Here is a 16,181-nt window from a genome sequence, read left to right as displayed (position 1 = left end):
AAAGCCCCGCCCGGCCGGCAACTGTCGCGCCGCGGCCGGAAGTGACTCGGGCGGGGTCAGCTCAGTGCCCCGGCGCGGCGCCGCCCCGAGGAGCCCCCGGGACCCCCCACCCTGGGTGCGGAGCCGCTGCCGCCCGCTCGCCGGCCCCAGCCCCCTTGTCACTCGCCGGCGGGGGGGCTCTGGCTCTCTCGCCCCCCACCGGCCCCCTTGTCACTCGCCGGCGGGGGGGCTCTGGCTCTCTCGCCCCCCACCGGCCCCCTTGTCACTCGCCGGCGGGGGGGCTCTGGCTCTCTCGCCCCCCACCGGCCCCCTTGTCACTCGCCGGCGGGGGGGGGCTCTGGGTGTCTCGCCCCTCACCGGCCCCCTTGTCACTCGCCGGCCAGGCGCAGCGGTCCTGGTCCCTGCCCGTGGGAGTAGTGGGGTCTTCCCAGCCCCTCACCTGCCATGGCAAGGCCTGTCCAGCACCTCGTCAGCCTCCATTTTTCTCCCTGGGGCAGCGGGGGCAAGCCCGTCCTGCTCCAGAGATTTTTAATTCCTCGCTTGGCTTGAGTTTTACAGTATTTACAAGCTGGGCTGGAGGAGTGACCTTATACAAACCAAATCAAAGGCCCGGCACAAAATAGACAGACTTCCTGGCCCCCCTCCCAGTCTGTTGGTTTGTGGTTTCCAGCCCTTCCCCCAAACAGAAGTAAACTTGCTTATTTCTACCTTTCTCTGCTAGGTTAAAGAGCCCTTTAGTACCTCAGCCTTATAACAGGAACCTCACTACAACCTTAACTCTTGAGATAGGGCCATCTCCCTACAATATGGCAAGATCCGTGTTTTATTTAGTCTGGAAAAGAGAAGACCGAGGGGAGACATCATAACAGTTTTCAAGTACATAAAGGATTATTACAAGGAGGAGGGAGAAAAAATTGTTTTGCTTAACCTCTGAGGATAGGACAAAAAGCAATGGGTTTAAATTGCAGCAAGGGAGGTTTAGGTTTGACATTAGGAAAAACTTAACAGTCAGGGTGGTTAAGCACTGGAATAAATTGCCGAGGGAGGTTGTGGAGTCTCCATCACTGGAGATTTTTAACAGCAGGTTAGACAAACACCTGTCAGGGATAGTCTAGAGATAATACTTAGCTCTGCCACCACTGCAGGGGACTAAACTAAATGACTTCGAGGTCCCTTTCAGTTCTATGATTCTATTTCATTGTCCCGTCTCAAATAGTTTCCCAAACACTCACAAGGCGTTTAGCTTCTGATATAGAGTTCATATGGCCAATTTAGAACCAGCCCTAGATTGTATGTAAAAAATGTGTTCCTCTCTAAGAAACCTCACATGACTGTAGTAGGAAGAGAGCCTGAGACATAAGCCCCTGTATCAGGCCTGATATGAGGCAGGACCTACTCACACAATCTGGCAAGAACAGGGCTATTGCAGAAATACACATTCCTAAGAAGTGCTAGGCACAGAGTACTTATGCAAACATCCTGATATCAAGTGGCACCAGAACATCCCCATATCAAGGATGGAACAAAAATATTCCACAAGGATAACAGGAACATACTGACCCCCTCCTAAAAGAGAAGGTCAGGATGACAGTATGCAATAAAAATGTTTTGATCAAGCCAACATGTACAAGGTGATGGGTGATAACTAGCCATGTCTGGGGGCAGTAACTAACTATGTCAGAGGCAGTATTAACTTGTTTGTATCAGGGTATAACTGTATCAGAGGCAGTATCTTTGTCCAGCCAAGGGGGGGAACATGGAAGGTCCTGCCATTCACTGAGCTGCGTCCATTGTCACGGGCATACAGGTCTTAGTATCCCTGTAGAGTATGCCAGGTGCTATTACGGTGCCTTGTCGACAAACCTGGCCTGGTGCCTTCGTACCTTAATGGATCTTGTGGTCATTGGGTGGTTTGCTCGAGGTCTGCTATGCCAGCTGTCTGCGCAGAGCTGGGGCAGCACACACTGAGAACACACACATGCAGCTGAAAATCTAACCACAGTGACAAGTCAGAAACTTCAGCAGAAGGTGAGAGGAACAAATCTTTATTCTGGAAATGAGAACAATCTTGAGGCAAGAGCCTTTCTGAGAAGGGGTGGAAATAATAAAAATTGTTTTAGTTTTTTTTTTTTCTCCTCATGAAACACCAATATTGGAATTGCCATTGCACTGCCAAACATTTTGATCTCTTGTGGACATCAGTGGCTTCCTCTCAGACAAAAGTTTTCAATTTTTCTCCCACTAGTCACTCTTATCTTAAAAACCCCCATAGCTCATCTGGCTCCTACCACCTGAGGATTCCAGTCCCCAAACATTTATAATCTGTGCCCTGAGTGCTGCCAGTCTCCACATGGAGCCAATGTCTTGGATGAGGGCTCTTCCTCCGGCTGAGATGATATCTCAGTCAGATTTCTCCTTCTCCTTCATGTGCAAGAAGACGATGCTGAACATGAAGAGGCCTATCATCATGGAGAAGGCACTGGCATAATATGGATACGCCGAGGGGATAAAACGCTCATACTGTGTGTGCTGGAGGGGACGCACAGACACCTGGGAGAGAAAAGAACACAAGACCAGGGTCACAGGAGATAAGGTCATTTAGTCCTCTGTGTGGCAGGACTATCTCAGCTCTAGATGTGTTATTTAACTTAATGCCCATTCTCACAATGCCCCACTCAGACGACTGTAGAACCAGGATTACCTTACTGGAAAGATACATGTATGAGAGCTCCTAGAAGTGGTTCAATTATATCTCTTGTTTTTAAATGAGAGTTTTAAGCTCCAAATCCTCAACTTCTGTAGAAGCATGTTGGCAAACCTTAAGCGTCAGTGCAGGCAGTGCTGGCAGGTGTCCAGCACTGCCTTGAGACAAGAATGTGTTTAATGAGGGTAAAACGCTCTCTACAGAGGCTTATTTCCAGGCCTTCCTAAATATAACTGAAGATGGTCACAGAGTAAGATAGCTTTCAAATCCATTTCACGCACAAAGGAAGGCTGGATGCAACTTCATGGTCATTAAGATTAACAGCCCATGTGGTATCCACTCAAAACATTTGCAAAGTTTAAAATCTCAACCAGTACTCTTACATTTCCTACCACACAGACAAGATAATTCAAACTATTTACCTGTGTAGAGGAGTACAGGTGGGTGTATCCCAGCCTGTTATAATCCACTTTAAACTGAAACACTCCATAGACATCCGGCAGCTTGAACTGCACACTATATCTGCCACCTAGGGGAGAGGCAGGGCCATTTAAATTACACAGTAAATAGAACAAGAGCATTAGGAGTTAAGATCCCTCATTGGAAGTTCTTTCCTCACCTCCTTCCATTTGTAATGGCCCTTTGTCTCCCCCAAACCCACTTTGTGGAGCTTTTCATCCAGATTGAAAACTAGCCTCTGGAACCCAAAGCTGCTCCACTGGAAGAAGGAGCTGTAGGAGAGCTGTGTGAAGTGCACCCTTCCTCTTAACAGTGGCGCATGCTTCCCATAGAGATTCTATACACTACCTGCTCAGAAGAACCGTAGCATTCCAAGTCAATAGATACGAGCGAGGTGAGTTTCAGTGGTGGGGGAAGAAGTCAACACCCAGTCTTGTGTTATTGTTAACAAAGCCATAGGGCAGAAAACATTAAATTGTCTGATAGGAGCCCTACCATTTTTCTTCAGGAAAGTCCTTACAAATGGATCAATGCGGACAAACTCCAGCTGAATATCATCGCCATCAAAGGGGACCCACCTCCCTTCAGAGAGCTTTTCAATCACAATGCTGTACTCCTGTAACATACAAATGCACGCTGCATTAACAGAGACATAAAGGAAGAGGACACATTGTTAATGAGTAGGGCCCTACCAAAGTCACAGCTGTGAAAAACATGTCATGGACCATGAAAGCAGACCTCCCCTGTGAAATGTAGTTATTGGAGGGGAGGGGCAGGGGACGCAGCCGAAGGCTCCTACCATTCACTGGGCTCAAGCTGGGGAGAGACAGGACTTCCTTTTTCCCTGAACGGCCATTCTTGGGAGGGGACCAGACTCAGCTCCAGCTATCTCCCCCAGCTGTAGGAAGCTCTGCAGCTGCGCACAGCCCTGAAGGCAGCAGAGAAGTGAGGGTGGCAATTTTGTGACCCCCCCGCACAGCCCCCCCCCTTTTGGATCAGGACCCCCCACCTGAAAACATGAACACCTAAAAACGCGAAATTGACTAAAATGGACAGTGAATTTGGTAGGGCCCTATCAGTGAGCTAAGAGTGACACCTGAAATCCATTCAATAGAAATCTCAGTCCTAAACTATGAACTCCACTTTCCATGAAATCAAGGGGGACAACGGGGAATTTTCCAATAACTGCTATTTCCAACTTAAGAGTCTATGTGAGTTTCCACGCTTGGAAATGCAGTTGAGCTACCATGCACTGAAAATCAAGCCAATATTCAGTAGCAAATCAGTGAGTGGGCACATCAATGTAGAATTCACTTGAATTTGAGAGTGCTATACTTAAAAACTCTCTAGGTCACGCTAAGCTGTCCCCCCAGTATATAGCTGCAATTTCTATTTAAAGCAACATGGTATTTCAGGCTTGCCAATGTACTCTTTTTGTATAATGAAGCTTGGCATCACGAGTCTGAGTGAAATGGAGGTAACAGGGAAGACAAAATTCCAGCATATGCTTTCGATCAGGCTCAGATACCTGTTTATCAGCAAGGTTCATGACTGAAGAGAAACCATTCGCAAGGATAACCAACCCCCCTCAACTTAAGCATTAAGTAAGTTTACTAACAGAACAGACTTCTCCAGAGCTGGCTGCTGCTGCCACTTAATATTGTATGATACTCAAGTATGAGCCATGAGCAGTCTGAAATTTAGTATTAAGTGAAAGTTACATATAGGAACTAAAGGTTAGGTAGACTGCCTTCACATTAGTGGAGAAACACTGTCAAGAAGGGGACAGTTCCTACAATTACGAGGAAGAAAAACCCCACTGGGTTATATATCCTCATGCCCTCTGAAATTTCACACCTTGGCTGGTGAGGCCCTGGGTGCCAGCCATCACCTTTCCAACCAATAAAGAGGAGATAAATCTGCTTCCACAACACTTCTAGCCCAACGAACAAGAGTACAGTCTCTCTGCACAAGTCTATTTGACTCATTTTCCTAAAGTCAGTCTTACCACAAGGTCGGTGACAGTGTAGGCATTAGGTGGTAATGTCTCCCCTACACGATGGTGAGATACCTCTCCAACCCGCAGCACACCCTCTTCCTTGAATACCCAACGGGACAAGGCAACAGCCAGCTCGTAGTTACCAGTCTGAGAGTACCTAGAGATGGTGAGAGAACAGAAGCATAGTGAGAGACACTGCATCGGAGGGCATTCATAGGACTGAGCATTTTTTTGGTCAGGTATCCTATGAAGTTTCCCCAAGAACTAAATGCCAGGTCAGAAAGTCAGCACCCATTTTAAACGATCACATTACTTGAAAGTTTTCCTGTAAGACTGTTTGATCTTTAAATCCCAACTGTCTGTTAGTCTTCCAGGTAGTTGTTTAAAATACAGCAAAACATATTTTAACAGATCAGCACCGAAAGGAATTCAGTGCCCAGGTTTCCAACCTGCACACTGAACTGATACACATCAATGCTCAGAGTATAATATTCTATGTCAAAATTTCCAAGTAAGAGCTGTGCCCACATTATGAACTGTGTTCACAGCATCTCTGAATACAATGGATGCAGAAACTGCTTCTTACACACCTAATATCAGGGTTTCTATAAGGACAGGAGACAGCTATATGTGTTAGCCGGCTTGACAATTTGCACTGCACTTAAAGGAAGTTTCATCTTCTTCTTAAGCTTTAATATAACCTAAACAGTGTAGATTTTACAGTAGCACGGCTGAATAGTTATGATAGTATTCAGTATATCCCATCAGTCATCTTTGACGCAATTAGTTCTCATCACCTGCTAAGGATCCTTGATCAAAGAGGAACCCAAACCACTTGGGCAGAAAAAACCCGAATACCCCACCCTACCTACAGAAGACCATGTCAAGCTAGTCACCTCTGAGAGCCAGGTGTAGCTTTCTGCACAGCAGAGTTGAAGAAAGCATCACTGAAGAAATCCAAGGAGCCACTGAAAACGACACGGGCATTGTTCCTGGCCTGGAGACCAGCAATCAAAAGGGTATTCTTCCCAACAGCATGAGGGTACTGAAATTGGACAAGAACAGATTTAAATCAGCACTAATGATTTGTATTACAGTAGCATCTTGAGGCCCCAACTGAGATAAGGACCACAATGGGCTGGATACTGTACAGACAAGACACATAGTAAGCCTGGATTCTTATTTGCTAAACAAATACCACAAACAAACAGCATGAAGAGAAATAAAGGCACAGAGATGGTGTGCTCAAGATCACATGGCAAGTAAAAGTAACCAGAAACCCACATGTTATATATATATGGAAAGAAGGCATCAGGGCTTTAAGCTGCTTTTTTAGGCAAGTACGGAAACTAGCCATGCAGTATTATCCATTAGGTTTAAATAGTTAATAGCAGCAGGGAAATGTCTGAGAATTAAATGATATTGGATGATCTTTAACTTTGCTGCTAGGTCTGGCTGGGCTAAACAAGTACAATCCAAGTTATTACTGTCTTGTCAGAACTCTTGTCAAACCTCATAGACCTAATTAAAGGGAATGTTTAAACTACTCATCTGCCTGTTCAAATACCCATTATGGAAGAGCATGTTAAGCAGACAGAAGTTGAACACATTTGCTGTCAGTTAAGTCCCACTCATGCCAGCTCCCAACTATTATTTTTCCTCTACATTTTCATTTCATCATGTCAATAAGACATAGCACACAATGCATTTTTGAGGATTACTGCACTACTCAAGTGGAGAAGCAGGAGGCTTCAACACAACTGAGACACTAATCTCCCAGAATCGGCCAACTGCACCTTTTAGCCCCTTGCCAGCTACAGAGCCTCAAAACTAAACAGAGGAACCTCTTCATTTCACACTGGTCACAGTCCCGCTGGAAGATGGCAATAGCTTTCAATTACTACCAACTTAGCCCAAATTCTACCAGCATCTTAGAGGAAAAAGGCTTCAAATTCTATTGCCTGCCACAGTAGCATGGGATTGAGAGCCTTTTGCTTCTATATCACCAGTTTGAATTCAGCCCCTTTGATACAGCAAAACAGTATCAAAGTTAAGAGCTGATATTCCTTCCAATGCAGTCTTGTTAGGCTTTTTCCATTTGGATCCAATGAAACTGCAAGAAAGATTTCCATGATATTTGAAAATATATAGTACTAAGAGACCGTGGAAGGGAGCTTTCAAAAAACCCATAAGTATTTGACACAGACTATAATAAGCACTTGAGTTACATCTCTTGATCCATTTTTAAACTGTTGAAAGAGAGGTAATTAATTCCACAGGATTAGAAGCAAAAGAGGACAAAGATAATTGTGCGTACCTGTGTGATGGGCTTATCTGGGAAGAAGGAGTAAGATGTAGAGGAGCCAGTCAAGATATCTAGTACCAGAGGGTTATCAGGATCAGCCACCATCCTGTGGCGAGAGAGACAATCAAAGTACCAGGAAGATACCTGAAAGCTGGTCAAACCTGAGATACCTGCCCAAGAAGTTTCGTGTGCACTAAAATCTGCTAACAAATATGAAATTCACAGAGGTTGAGAACCATGGGACTGACTCAGCTCCCCCTGAAATTAGTGACAAAAACACACACTGAAGTCAATCAGGCCCAATTGATTTTATATCAGCTGTTGACTTTAAAATAGCATTTCTTTAAACAACTGTGAATAGTTATGCTATCACATCAAAGACTGAAGCTTCTTTAAGAACAACCCTTTACAAAACTTGACATCAACAGAAGTGCTTCTATGTTCTAAATTCCAACACAAATAGTTTAAAAAACATGACTACATGAGAACAGGGAAGTGAATGGATTACTTTCATTGTCCAAGTAGAGCGAAACAGAGTAAACAGCAATAAGTAAAATATTAAAAGTTTTCTGTTTCAAGGAAGTTTATAACTGGATTGAGAGATGAGGAATAGCCTTTGGCTACCCAACCAGCATGAAGTCTGCGCCGTTCTTGCCTGCCCTCAGCCCCCCTCCCTCCACTTCCATCCTGTGAAAGGACCAAATGCCTGCTGCATCGCAATTGAAGAAACCAAAACCCAACCTATGATGCTTTGTTTATAATAGTGCCTACCCCAGCCCTAGGCTTATAACCTATAGGGAGGGAAGATAGTGGCAAGAAACCCATCCCAACAGAGACCTCTTGTTCTCAGTTACAGCCCCACTTGCCAGCCTTGCCTCGTAGTTCACTTACCCGACTCCTCGGAAGAGAACAGGGTTTAATGGAGTTTTCCCCACAATTGTGGGAGCCTTCAGTAGATTTTCAGAGTCTGCAACAATGAGCGTATGCTTCAGGGAGGAAACATAAGAGACCTGTGGTAAGCTTTCACAAGCTACTGGACAATGTAATTAATGCACAGACAACTTGTTAACATGTGTGTCTGCTTGCCACTCTATGGCTAGTGATCTGCACAACACCCCACCTCATGTTCTACAGCTGCCCTTCCAGAGCTTTGAAGTAGCATTAATTGGCTCTGCATAGTCTCACCTGGCCTCTTGGTAGGACGAAGAATTGTAACACTGAGCAAGGGGACGGAGGAGGTAAGAGCAGGAGAAGAAATCACGCACATGCTTAGAAGCCCTCAGGGAAAAGACAACAGCCCCTGCTTGTTACAGTTTAGAGCAGGTTTTCTGTCTTGTGAGTTGCATATTAGGAAGCTTAAATCAGAAGGAAGGTAAATCCCAGGGCAACAAATGCAGATCTCTTGCAGGAACATGTGTTTATCAATTCCTATTTGTTCTGATTGCTGCCACAAGCTAATGTGAACACTGTAGAAGAGATTTCAGCATAGCGGAAAAAGCGTGTCAAGAAAGTACAACACGGAAAAATCTGCATTCCAAAGTGCCAGAAGATACTGGGGGACAGCTGCTGCCTAAAGCCTCAGTCCATGACACTTACACAGCCCATCCTAGAGCACTTTGGTTCCTCTTGGCCTGCAGGGCCTTGCTCTAGGACACAAGATGTTCTTAAGTAAGGAATAGTTTCATTAAGCTTACAGCGTGTTGTCAGGAGCTGCCATAATTAAATGGTGATGTAACTTATAGTCACTCAGAAGAATTCTCTCTAAGGGACAGTTGTGTATCCAGAAGGGTAGTTACTGTGCTTACTGTACTGAGTTTTAGTCAGGTTTTTCCACTGAAAGAATTTTTTGTTTCAACCAGGAAGTATTCAGCTATTATAACATACTAGAAGAGGTACCAATTCAAGAACTAAGCATATTAAGAGAGTCTAAATAACAGCACCTCAGTGAAATCAAAGGCCTCATGAACCTATAGAGCCATGGTTTCCACCCTCAGACTATGTCTAAGGGGTCCACGAAAGGCTGTTGTTACCATAGAACAGGGGTGTTCAACCTGGGGTCTGCAGACTATGTCTAAAATTTCCAAAGGGGTCCACACCACCATTTGAAATTTTTTAGGGGTCTGCAATTAAAAAAAGGTTGAAAACCACTGTTATACTTATTCCTTCAATGATATTGGATAGGCCTTCAACTACCTACTGTCTGGGAAGAACCTGTATTTAGCTACAAATTATGAATCTCCAAGTTCCATAAGATTGATTTGATAGCGAGCAGAAGATGGTACGGTAGAAAAGGAAAGTTTGCAAAATCTACACAACTAATAAGTTACATAGGCATCCCAAAGCAATGGTGATTCCCCCATCCATCGGGGATTGTGTGTGCCCCACATATTTTACGAAAAAGCTCTGTTACAATGTTCATAACTCTCAAACATTATTGGGACATCTTGTCTCTCTCCTGTAAAGACAGATATTTCAGAACCATGCGTCCAACCAGATAGACCATGCAAGGACAGAAATATCAAGATATCACATACATTTGAAGAACTTCTCCAGAGTTTTCTATATTGATCTCTCTTTGTCCCTGTGTCTTGCGCTAGAGTTTACCTTTTTTATATGTCTGGCTACTAAGCATAACATTCTATCTCCCGACCCATCATGGATAAAAGGAAGTGGTAGATTGTCCTCAGTGGTAGCAGATGATAGAACAAGGAATAATGGTCTCAAGTTGCAGTGAGGGAGGTTTAGGTTGGATATTAGGAAAAACTTTTTCACTAGGAGGGTGGTGAAGCACTGGAATGCATTACCTAGGGAGGTGGTGGAATCTCCTTCCTTGGAGGTTTTTAAGGTCAGGCTTGACAAAGCCCTGGCTGGGATGATTTAGTTGGGGACTGGTCCTACTTTGAGCAGGGGGTTGGACTAGATGACCTCCTGAGGTCCCTTCCAACCCTGATATTCTATGATTCTATGAAGTGCCATATTTCACTAGAAAGGGAATTCCTATCTCCTACCCCCGAGTGGTTCAAGGTCCAATACAGTGAACCCCTGACTATTCCAGATGGTGGTTTTTAACTGCTCAGTGTGACTGGAATGTTAGAAATTGTCTAGGCATAGATCAAAGGTGCATGATAAACTGCAATCTCATATTAAAGAGAAGAGCAATAGTAAAAGCAGCATGTCATTCAATAAGATTCACAGCTGCTACTCAAAACAATCTTTGGAATGAGCAAGGGTAGGAGGGGAAAGAAGAGGCAAAGGAAGAAGACAGACAAGTTTTGTCTCCAGCCCTTACAGCCAACTGCTAAAAAATAAAATTCCTTCCCAGAAGCAATGTACTAGCTAAGACGAGTTTCCTCAAGCCCCGGATATACCCAAAGAATTCAGTGTCTAGACTTTTACCTGGCCTGGGTCTGAGATATCATAGTTGTGATGGTCAATGACTGCTGTCCTTTCCTCATCAAACTCTATTCCACACTCACTGCCCAGCTCTCGCAGAGGATCACCTAAAGGATAGAGAAGTGGATTCCCAATTTACAGTTTGTACAAGACACAAAAGCAACTAAATAATCAAAATAAAAACAAAGGACAACCCTGATTTGTGCGCTAATGATTTATCTGCTAACCAGGCTGCTGGGTGCACTCAGTACACAACTCTTGGCTGAACTCAACTTTCTTTGGAAAGTGAAATTAAGACATTATTTTTTTCTTTACCACCAATTCCTTCGGAGCATTGTGAAGATTAAGATTTGTAGCATGTTTTAAATGCACAGAGTACTGTACAGTTTTAGCTTTTGAAGTTCCCCTTTAAAAAAAGGTTGCAGCCAGAGTTCTAAGAGCTCCCATGACAAGGAAGACAACTTCCCCTACAGGACTGATTTGTGCTCTCTATATCCAGCAAACTCTTATTACACAGCAATAAAACAAAAAGCCAACATTTGCACCCATTTTTTTGACATGCAGGTTTTACTGACCAATGTCAGAACTGGCAGCCACAAGGACACTTCCGCCTCCATCAATGAAAGCAGTAATTGTCTCCATATTGATGTTTCCGCCAAAATCTGAAAAGATGCACCAGACATTAGTGATTCAAAAAGCTGACAGCAAACTATTTTACCAGTGCTTCGGAGCAAAGGTGGAGAGGGAAATACAAGGGTGGTGAGGACAATTAATAGAGAAGCTGTGTCAGAGTAGTAGGCACAGGAGGTGCCCAAGCAGGGTCCTGAAGCCACATACACCTATGGCCAACATAGATTAAAAGGGAGGATTAATTCCTTCAGAAGGAAGACAAAGATAGCCATAAAATCCAGCCTTTAAAGGCATAGAACTAGCCATTCAATCTCAGTTGCAGAGAAATAAACCTTAACAAAATTCATTGACTATTATTATTATTTGTTTGGGCATATTTAAAGACATACTTTTCTTTTGATTACATGTAGTTAATTTGCTTCTTCCTCACCTCACCCCAAGATAAAATTCTTATCTGTTTGCAGGTAGAAATTCTACATTTTAAAGCTAGTGAGAGACCTCTGCATTGAGACAGAGAGAGAGAGAGAGAGAGAGAGAGAGAGAGAGAGAGAGATCTGTCAACAAGAGTAAATATTAATTATTCCTTCTTGTGAAAGCTGAATTACAACTGGCTCCAGTGCAAGCATTCCTGGAAAATGATGAGGAATCTCTCACTCATTCCTTTCTTTAACAAAATCAAATTTAATTAAACTTCAGTATAGCTACAATAACCAATATACAAAGAGAAAGCAAAAGGATTTAGAGAAACATGTATCTCTGCAAGATGAAAGAGGTACAGCCAAAAACTTTACTCTCACTTCCTTAATTAAGATATTGTAAAAAGAAAACAGAACACCGAGAGAACGTCAGAAGTGGAGTAAGTTAGAGATTAAGAACAGGTCACATGAGGAAGACACTGTATGCCACACTCTAAAATTTAGCTCTGAAGTAGTTTAAAAAGGGTTCCTACATATCATGAGGCATTAGCTTCTTCTTGCACAGCTCTGTAGTTAGTTCTCCTAAGGATCTGATTCCAATATCCCAGTCCTAGTAGTAATGTTCAAAATTAAAGTTACCTGACACTTTCTCTGAGGCTCACCTGAAGTTAAGTATGCTATAACCTGGGGCTACAGATTATACTATTCAGTTCACTATTCATTCACACACAATCAGCTAGCTCTCCACTCTTGCTAAGTGACAGTGTTCCTTTTCGAACATCTTCCTTGGCTCTCTCATCACACCAATATCACCTGATCTCTCACTTTCTTGAAGGGCTGTATTTCAAAAAGGTTGCTATTAATGATCCCGCATCAAGTCTGATTCAGGCTGTTAATAGTGGTAGAGAGAGAATCCAGACATTTTGGTATGAGTTAGAAAAATCACTACTACTACACTTAAAATCAAGGCATTTCAAATAATGACAGTGTTATTTCATCTTTTAGTTATAGAATTTTAGAACAGTGCATTTGTTAATCTATGGAAGCACTGCTCCAAAGATACATATTGAAGAATTTTTTTTTAACTGAATCACAATACCATCATTCTAGATACAACAGAGGGATTATAAAGCGGTCTGAGAATTATTAACAGACATGACAGTTACTATCACAGCAAACAATGGTAATGAAAGGGTGTTTACAGAAAATAGATACTTAACAGTGGCTGCTATTGCTTTGGACCGGCAATCAGCTATATTTTTTGCTTATTCTTTGTTCTACAGGCTCCCCCACTTTTAGAAGCAGCTTGATGACCATTTAACTGCTTAAAATGCATACAGCTCCTGCCACAAATTGCCTAATGATGAGTGAAGAATACACCTGTCAGTCTACATCTCAGGGACAGGCCCCAAAAACCACCTCAAGGTCAAAAATGAAGCAAGTCAGAAGAATACATTGATCAGTTTTATCAAACCTAAGAAAAGCATTCTCATGGTTAGAGCAGGAGACTGGGAGTTAGGACTAGGCCTCGCTTTGCCACCACTCATTGTTTCACCCTGGGTAAGTCTCTTGCCTCCCTATCTGGAAAACTGGAACAGTAAAAGACCCACCTCAAATGAGTGTTGTGAAGGTTAGCTAATATCTGCAAGGCACATTACAGATCTAGTGTGTCTTCTCCAAGGGTCTCAAAGTATTATACAACTTAATTTCTGAGTCTTTTCCTTTATGCAAAAGGATCTCTTACCTTCTACAGATGGGGAGAAAATAATCAAGTTGTCATACAGAAATTCTCCATATTTTATGAGGGACAGGCCAGGGTCATCAGCAGTCCTGAAAGTGAGGTCAAAGCCTCTATCTGCATCCAGAAAACAAAGAGCATAGCCATGAGTACTTTGACACAACTTTAATTTTAAAAAAGTGTAAGTTAAATGAGATAAGATGGCCCTTAACTTAGTATTACCCATTACAATCTAACCATGTGGTTGCCATATTTTTTAAGGTGTCATGCGTCTGAAGAAGTGGCTCTTTTACCCACGAAAGCTTATGCCCAAATAAATCTGTTAGTCTTTAAGGTGCCACCAGACTCCTCGATACTTTTAAAGTTGCTACATAGACGTCTAAGTCAAGCATTTTACTCTTCCACAGTACACTTATTTTCTCAGTACTCCGGTGAGCACTGTCTGCAGAATTGTTCCTGTCAGCCTCCAAGCAGTGACACTTCTTGGTACTTACAATCTAGTCCACAGTGCTCAGGGAACAGAGACTTTTTGGACAAACCAAATTAAAAACAAACAAGAACCTCTGCACTCTCCATAGCATTTTCATGCATGTCTTTGATGTGAATCAAACCCTGATAAAACTTGTGGATCACATGAACACCAGAAAGGGAAACACACACAGGAAAGAACCAAAAGCTCTAGTGAGATCTGGGCAGCAGGGACTACAGCCAATACTGGGAGATGGGTTTCAGAGTAGCAGCCGTGTTAGTCTGTACCTGCAAAAAGAACAGGAGGACTTGCGGCACCTTAGAGACTAACAAATTTATTTGAGCATAAGCTTTCATGAGCTACAGCTCACTTCATCGGATGCACGCAGGAGAAAATACAGTGGGGAGATTTTATATATACAGAGAACATGAAACAATGGGTGTTACCATACACACTGTAAGAGAGTGATCAGGTAAGGTGAGCTATTACCAGCAGGAGAGCGGGGGGAGGGGGGGGAGGAGGAGGGAAGTTTTTGTAGTGATAATCAAGGTGGGTCATTTCCAGCGGTTGACAAGAACGTGTGAGGAACAGTGGGGGGGGGGGGGAGAATAATGTTTATTCCCCCCCCCCACTCATGCTCAATTAAATTTGTTAGTTCTCCTTTTCTTAACACCGGGACATGTAAGTCTAACCAACGTGACGCCCTTCAGCAGAGCGACAACAAGCAGCCCAGGTACGGAGCAGGGCAGCATCCCCCCACACGCCCTGACTGACACACGCGGCACTTCCGAGTGACCGAGCCCCGCCGCCGCCGTATGGGGAGACGGAGGGGGGCCGCGAGGCGGCACCGTGACAGACCCAGGCTCCTCCCGAGCCTGGCCGCTCCCCTCATCCCCATCACCCCAGACCATGATCCCGCCTTCCCCTGAGACTCCCCCGGGGCGCCGCGCCGCCGCCGCCGCCCTCACCCGCCAGGCTCCGGAAGAAGAGCGAGTGCGTGTCCCGCAGGTTGATGTTCTCCAGCAGCACCAGGGTGCGGGGCCCCCCGTCCGCCCGGGCCAGGCCCAGCCCGACCAGCAGCAGCAGCAGGAACCGCCCTGAGGGGAGAGCGGCCGCTGCCTCCATCTTCCTCATGGGGGAGGGCAAGCTCACCCGGAACCGATCCTCTCGACGCGGCCAATCGCCGACCCACTTTGTCCGTAGAGGCAGGACACGCAAAGCCGCCTCAATCCGTGACCCGGAAGCGATCGGCAACCCGGCACACGCCCCCTCCCTCGCGGGGCCCGAGGACGAGATCTGAAGGCCCGCCTCTTCGAGAGTGGGGCCCAATCAGAGACAGACAACTCCACACAGCGGGCCCCGCTCAGCACCCTTTCCTCAGAGGGCGCGCTGAGCCCCGCCCTCCGAGCCAGCGCCCCCTGCGGCCCATCAAAGGGCTGGCAGCGGTCCCAGCCCAGGCCGGGCTGCTCCTGCACCCCCCTGCCGTGGATGCTGCTGGGCCTGCGCCTTGCCGGTGCAGCACGCCTCCCCCTTTCAGGCCTTGCGGGACGGGAGAAGGGGTCACCTTGCCTGGTTTCCTTCATGCCCCAGGCTTACTGCAGTATCCACTCCCAAGCAGGAGCCACCCTCCATCATAACATTGATTCAAAAGTCACCATATTTTTAAACATACCACTCTGGGTCTCTGTGGGCTGCAGCCCTACCCTTCAGGAATCCCATTGGGATGTTTTTACTGTTGATGTTGTTGCCAACTCATGATTTTGCCATGAGTGTCATGATAATTATTGGTTTCAGAGTAACAGCCGTTTTCCTGAAAGCCTCAGCTCCTGGAGTCACGTGGCTATGTGATGATTTCAGCCTTCATTCTTAAAAGGAAGTTTCTATCCCTCATGGCTGTGGAGAAAGCTTCATAATGTGACCCCAGTGCACCCTAAAGGTTCAAAAAGCAGAAAGCCAATAAAAAGGACACCCAATCTATTATTTTTACATAAGCTCATGATATGAAAGCCAAGCTCATGATTTTTGAACATTTGGGGTTAGCAATGCTGCTGCCACTGTGAGGGTCAGA

General features: G+C 44.9%; 1 protein-coding gene across 1 annotated transcript; it reads right to left on the bottom strand.

Annotated features, from left to right (window-relative positions):
* Positions 1–2,356: 2,356 nt before the first annotated feature.
* Positions 2,357–15,298, bottom strand: DDOST (dolichyl-diphosphooligosaccharide--protein glycosyltransferase non-catalytic subunit). Its single transcript, XM_074934012.1, has 11 exons — positions 15,082–15,298; positions 13,651–13,761; positions 11,436–11,522; positions 10,864–10,967; positions 8,359–8,453; positions 7,480–7,573; positions 6,059–6,207; positions 5,172–5,319; positions 3,659–3,779; positions 3,127–3,233; positions 2,357–2,550 (listed from the first exon to the last, which is right to left on the bottom strand). The coding sequence occupies exons 1-11, from the start codon at positions 15,245–15,247 to the stop codon at positions 2,401–2,403; spliced, it is 1,332 nt and encodes a 443-aa protein (XP_074790113.1). The 5' UTR covers positions 15,248–15,298; the 3' UTR covers positions 2,357–2,400.
* Between the last annotated feature and the right edge of the window lie 883 nt (positions 15,299–16,181).

The sequence above is a fragment of the Natator depressus genome, chromosome 18, assembly GCF_965152275.1.
Source record: "Natator depressus isolate rNatDep1 chromosome 18, rNatDep2.hap1, whole genome shotgun sequence".
In the NCBI taxonomy this organism is placed as follows: domain Eukaryota; kingdom Metazoa; phylum Chordata; order Testudines; family Cheloniidae; genus Natator; species Natator depressus.
The sequence above is the reverse complement of the archived record's forward strand: the minus strand, read 5'-3'. Positions and strand labels throughout refer to the sequence as shown.

Coding starts and splice junctions, on each gene's coding strand:
- DDOST (XM_074934012.1), bottom strand. CDS start 15,247: ATGAGGAAGATGGAGGCAGCGGCCGCTCTCCCCTCAGGGCGGTTCCTG. Junction 13,762..15,081: donor CTTCTTCCGGAGCCTGGCGG/GTGAGGGCGGCG, acceptor TTCTGGATGCAG/ATAGAGGCTTTGACCTCACT. Junction 5,320..6,058: donor GCTACACCTGGCTCTCAGAG/GTGACTAGCTTG, acceptor CACCATCTCTAG/GTACTCTCAGACTGGTAACT.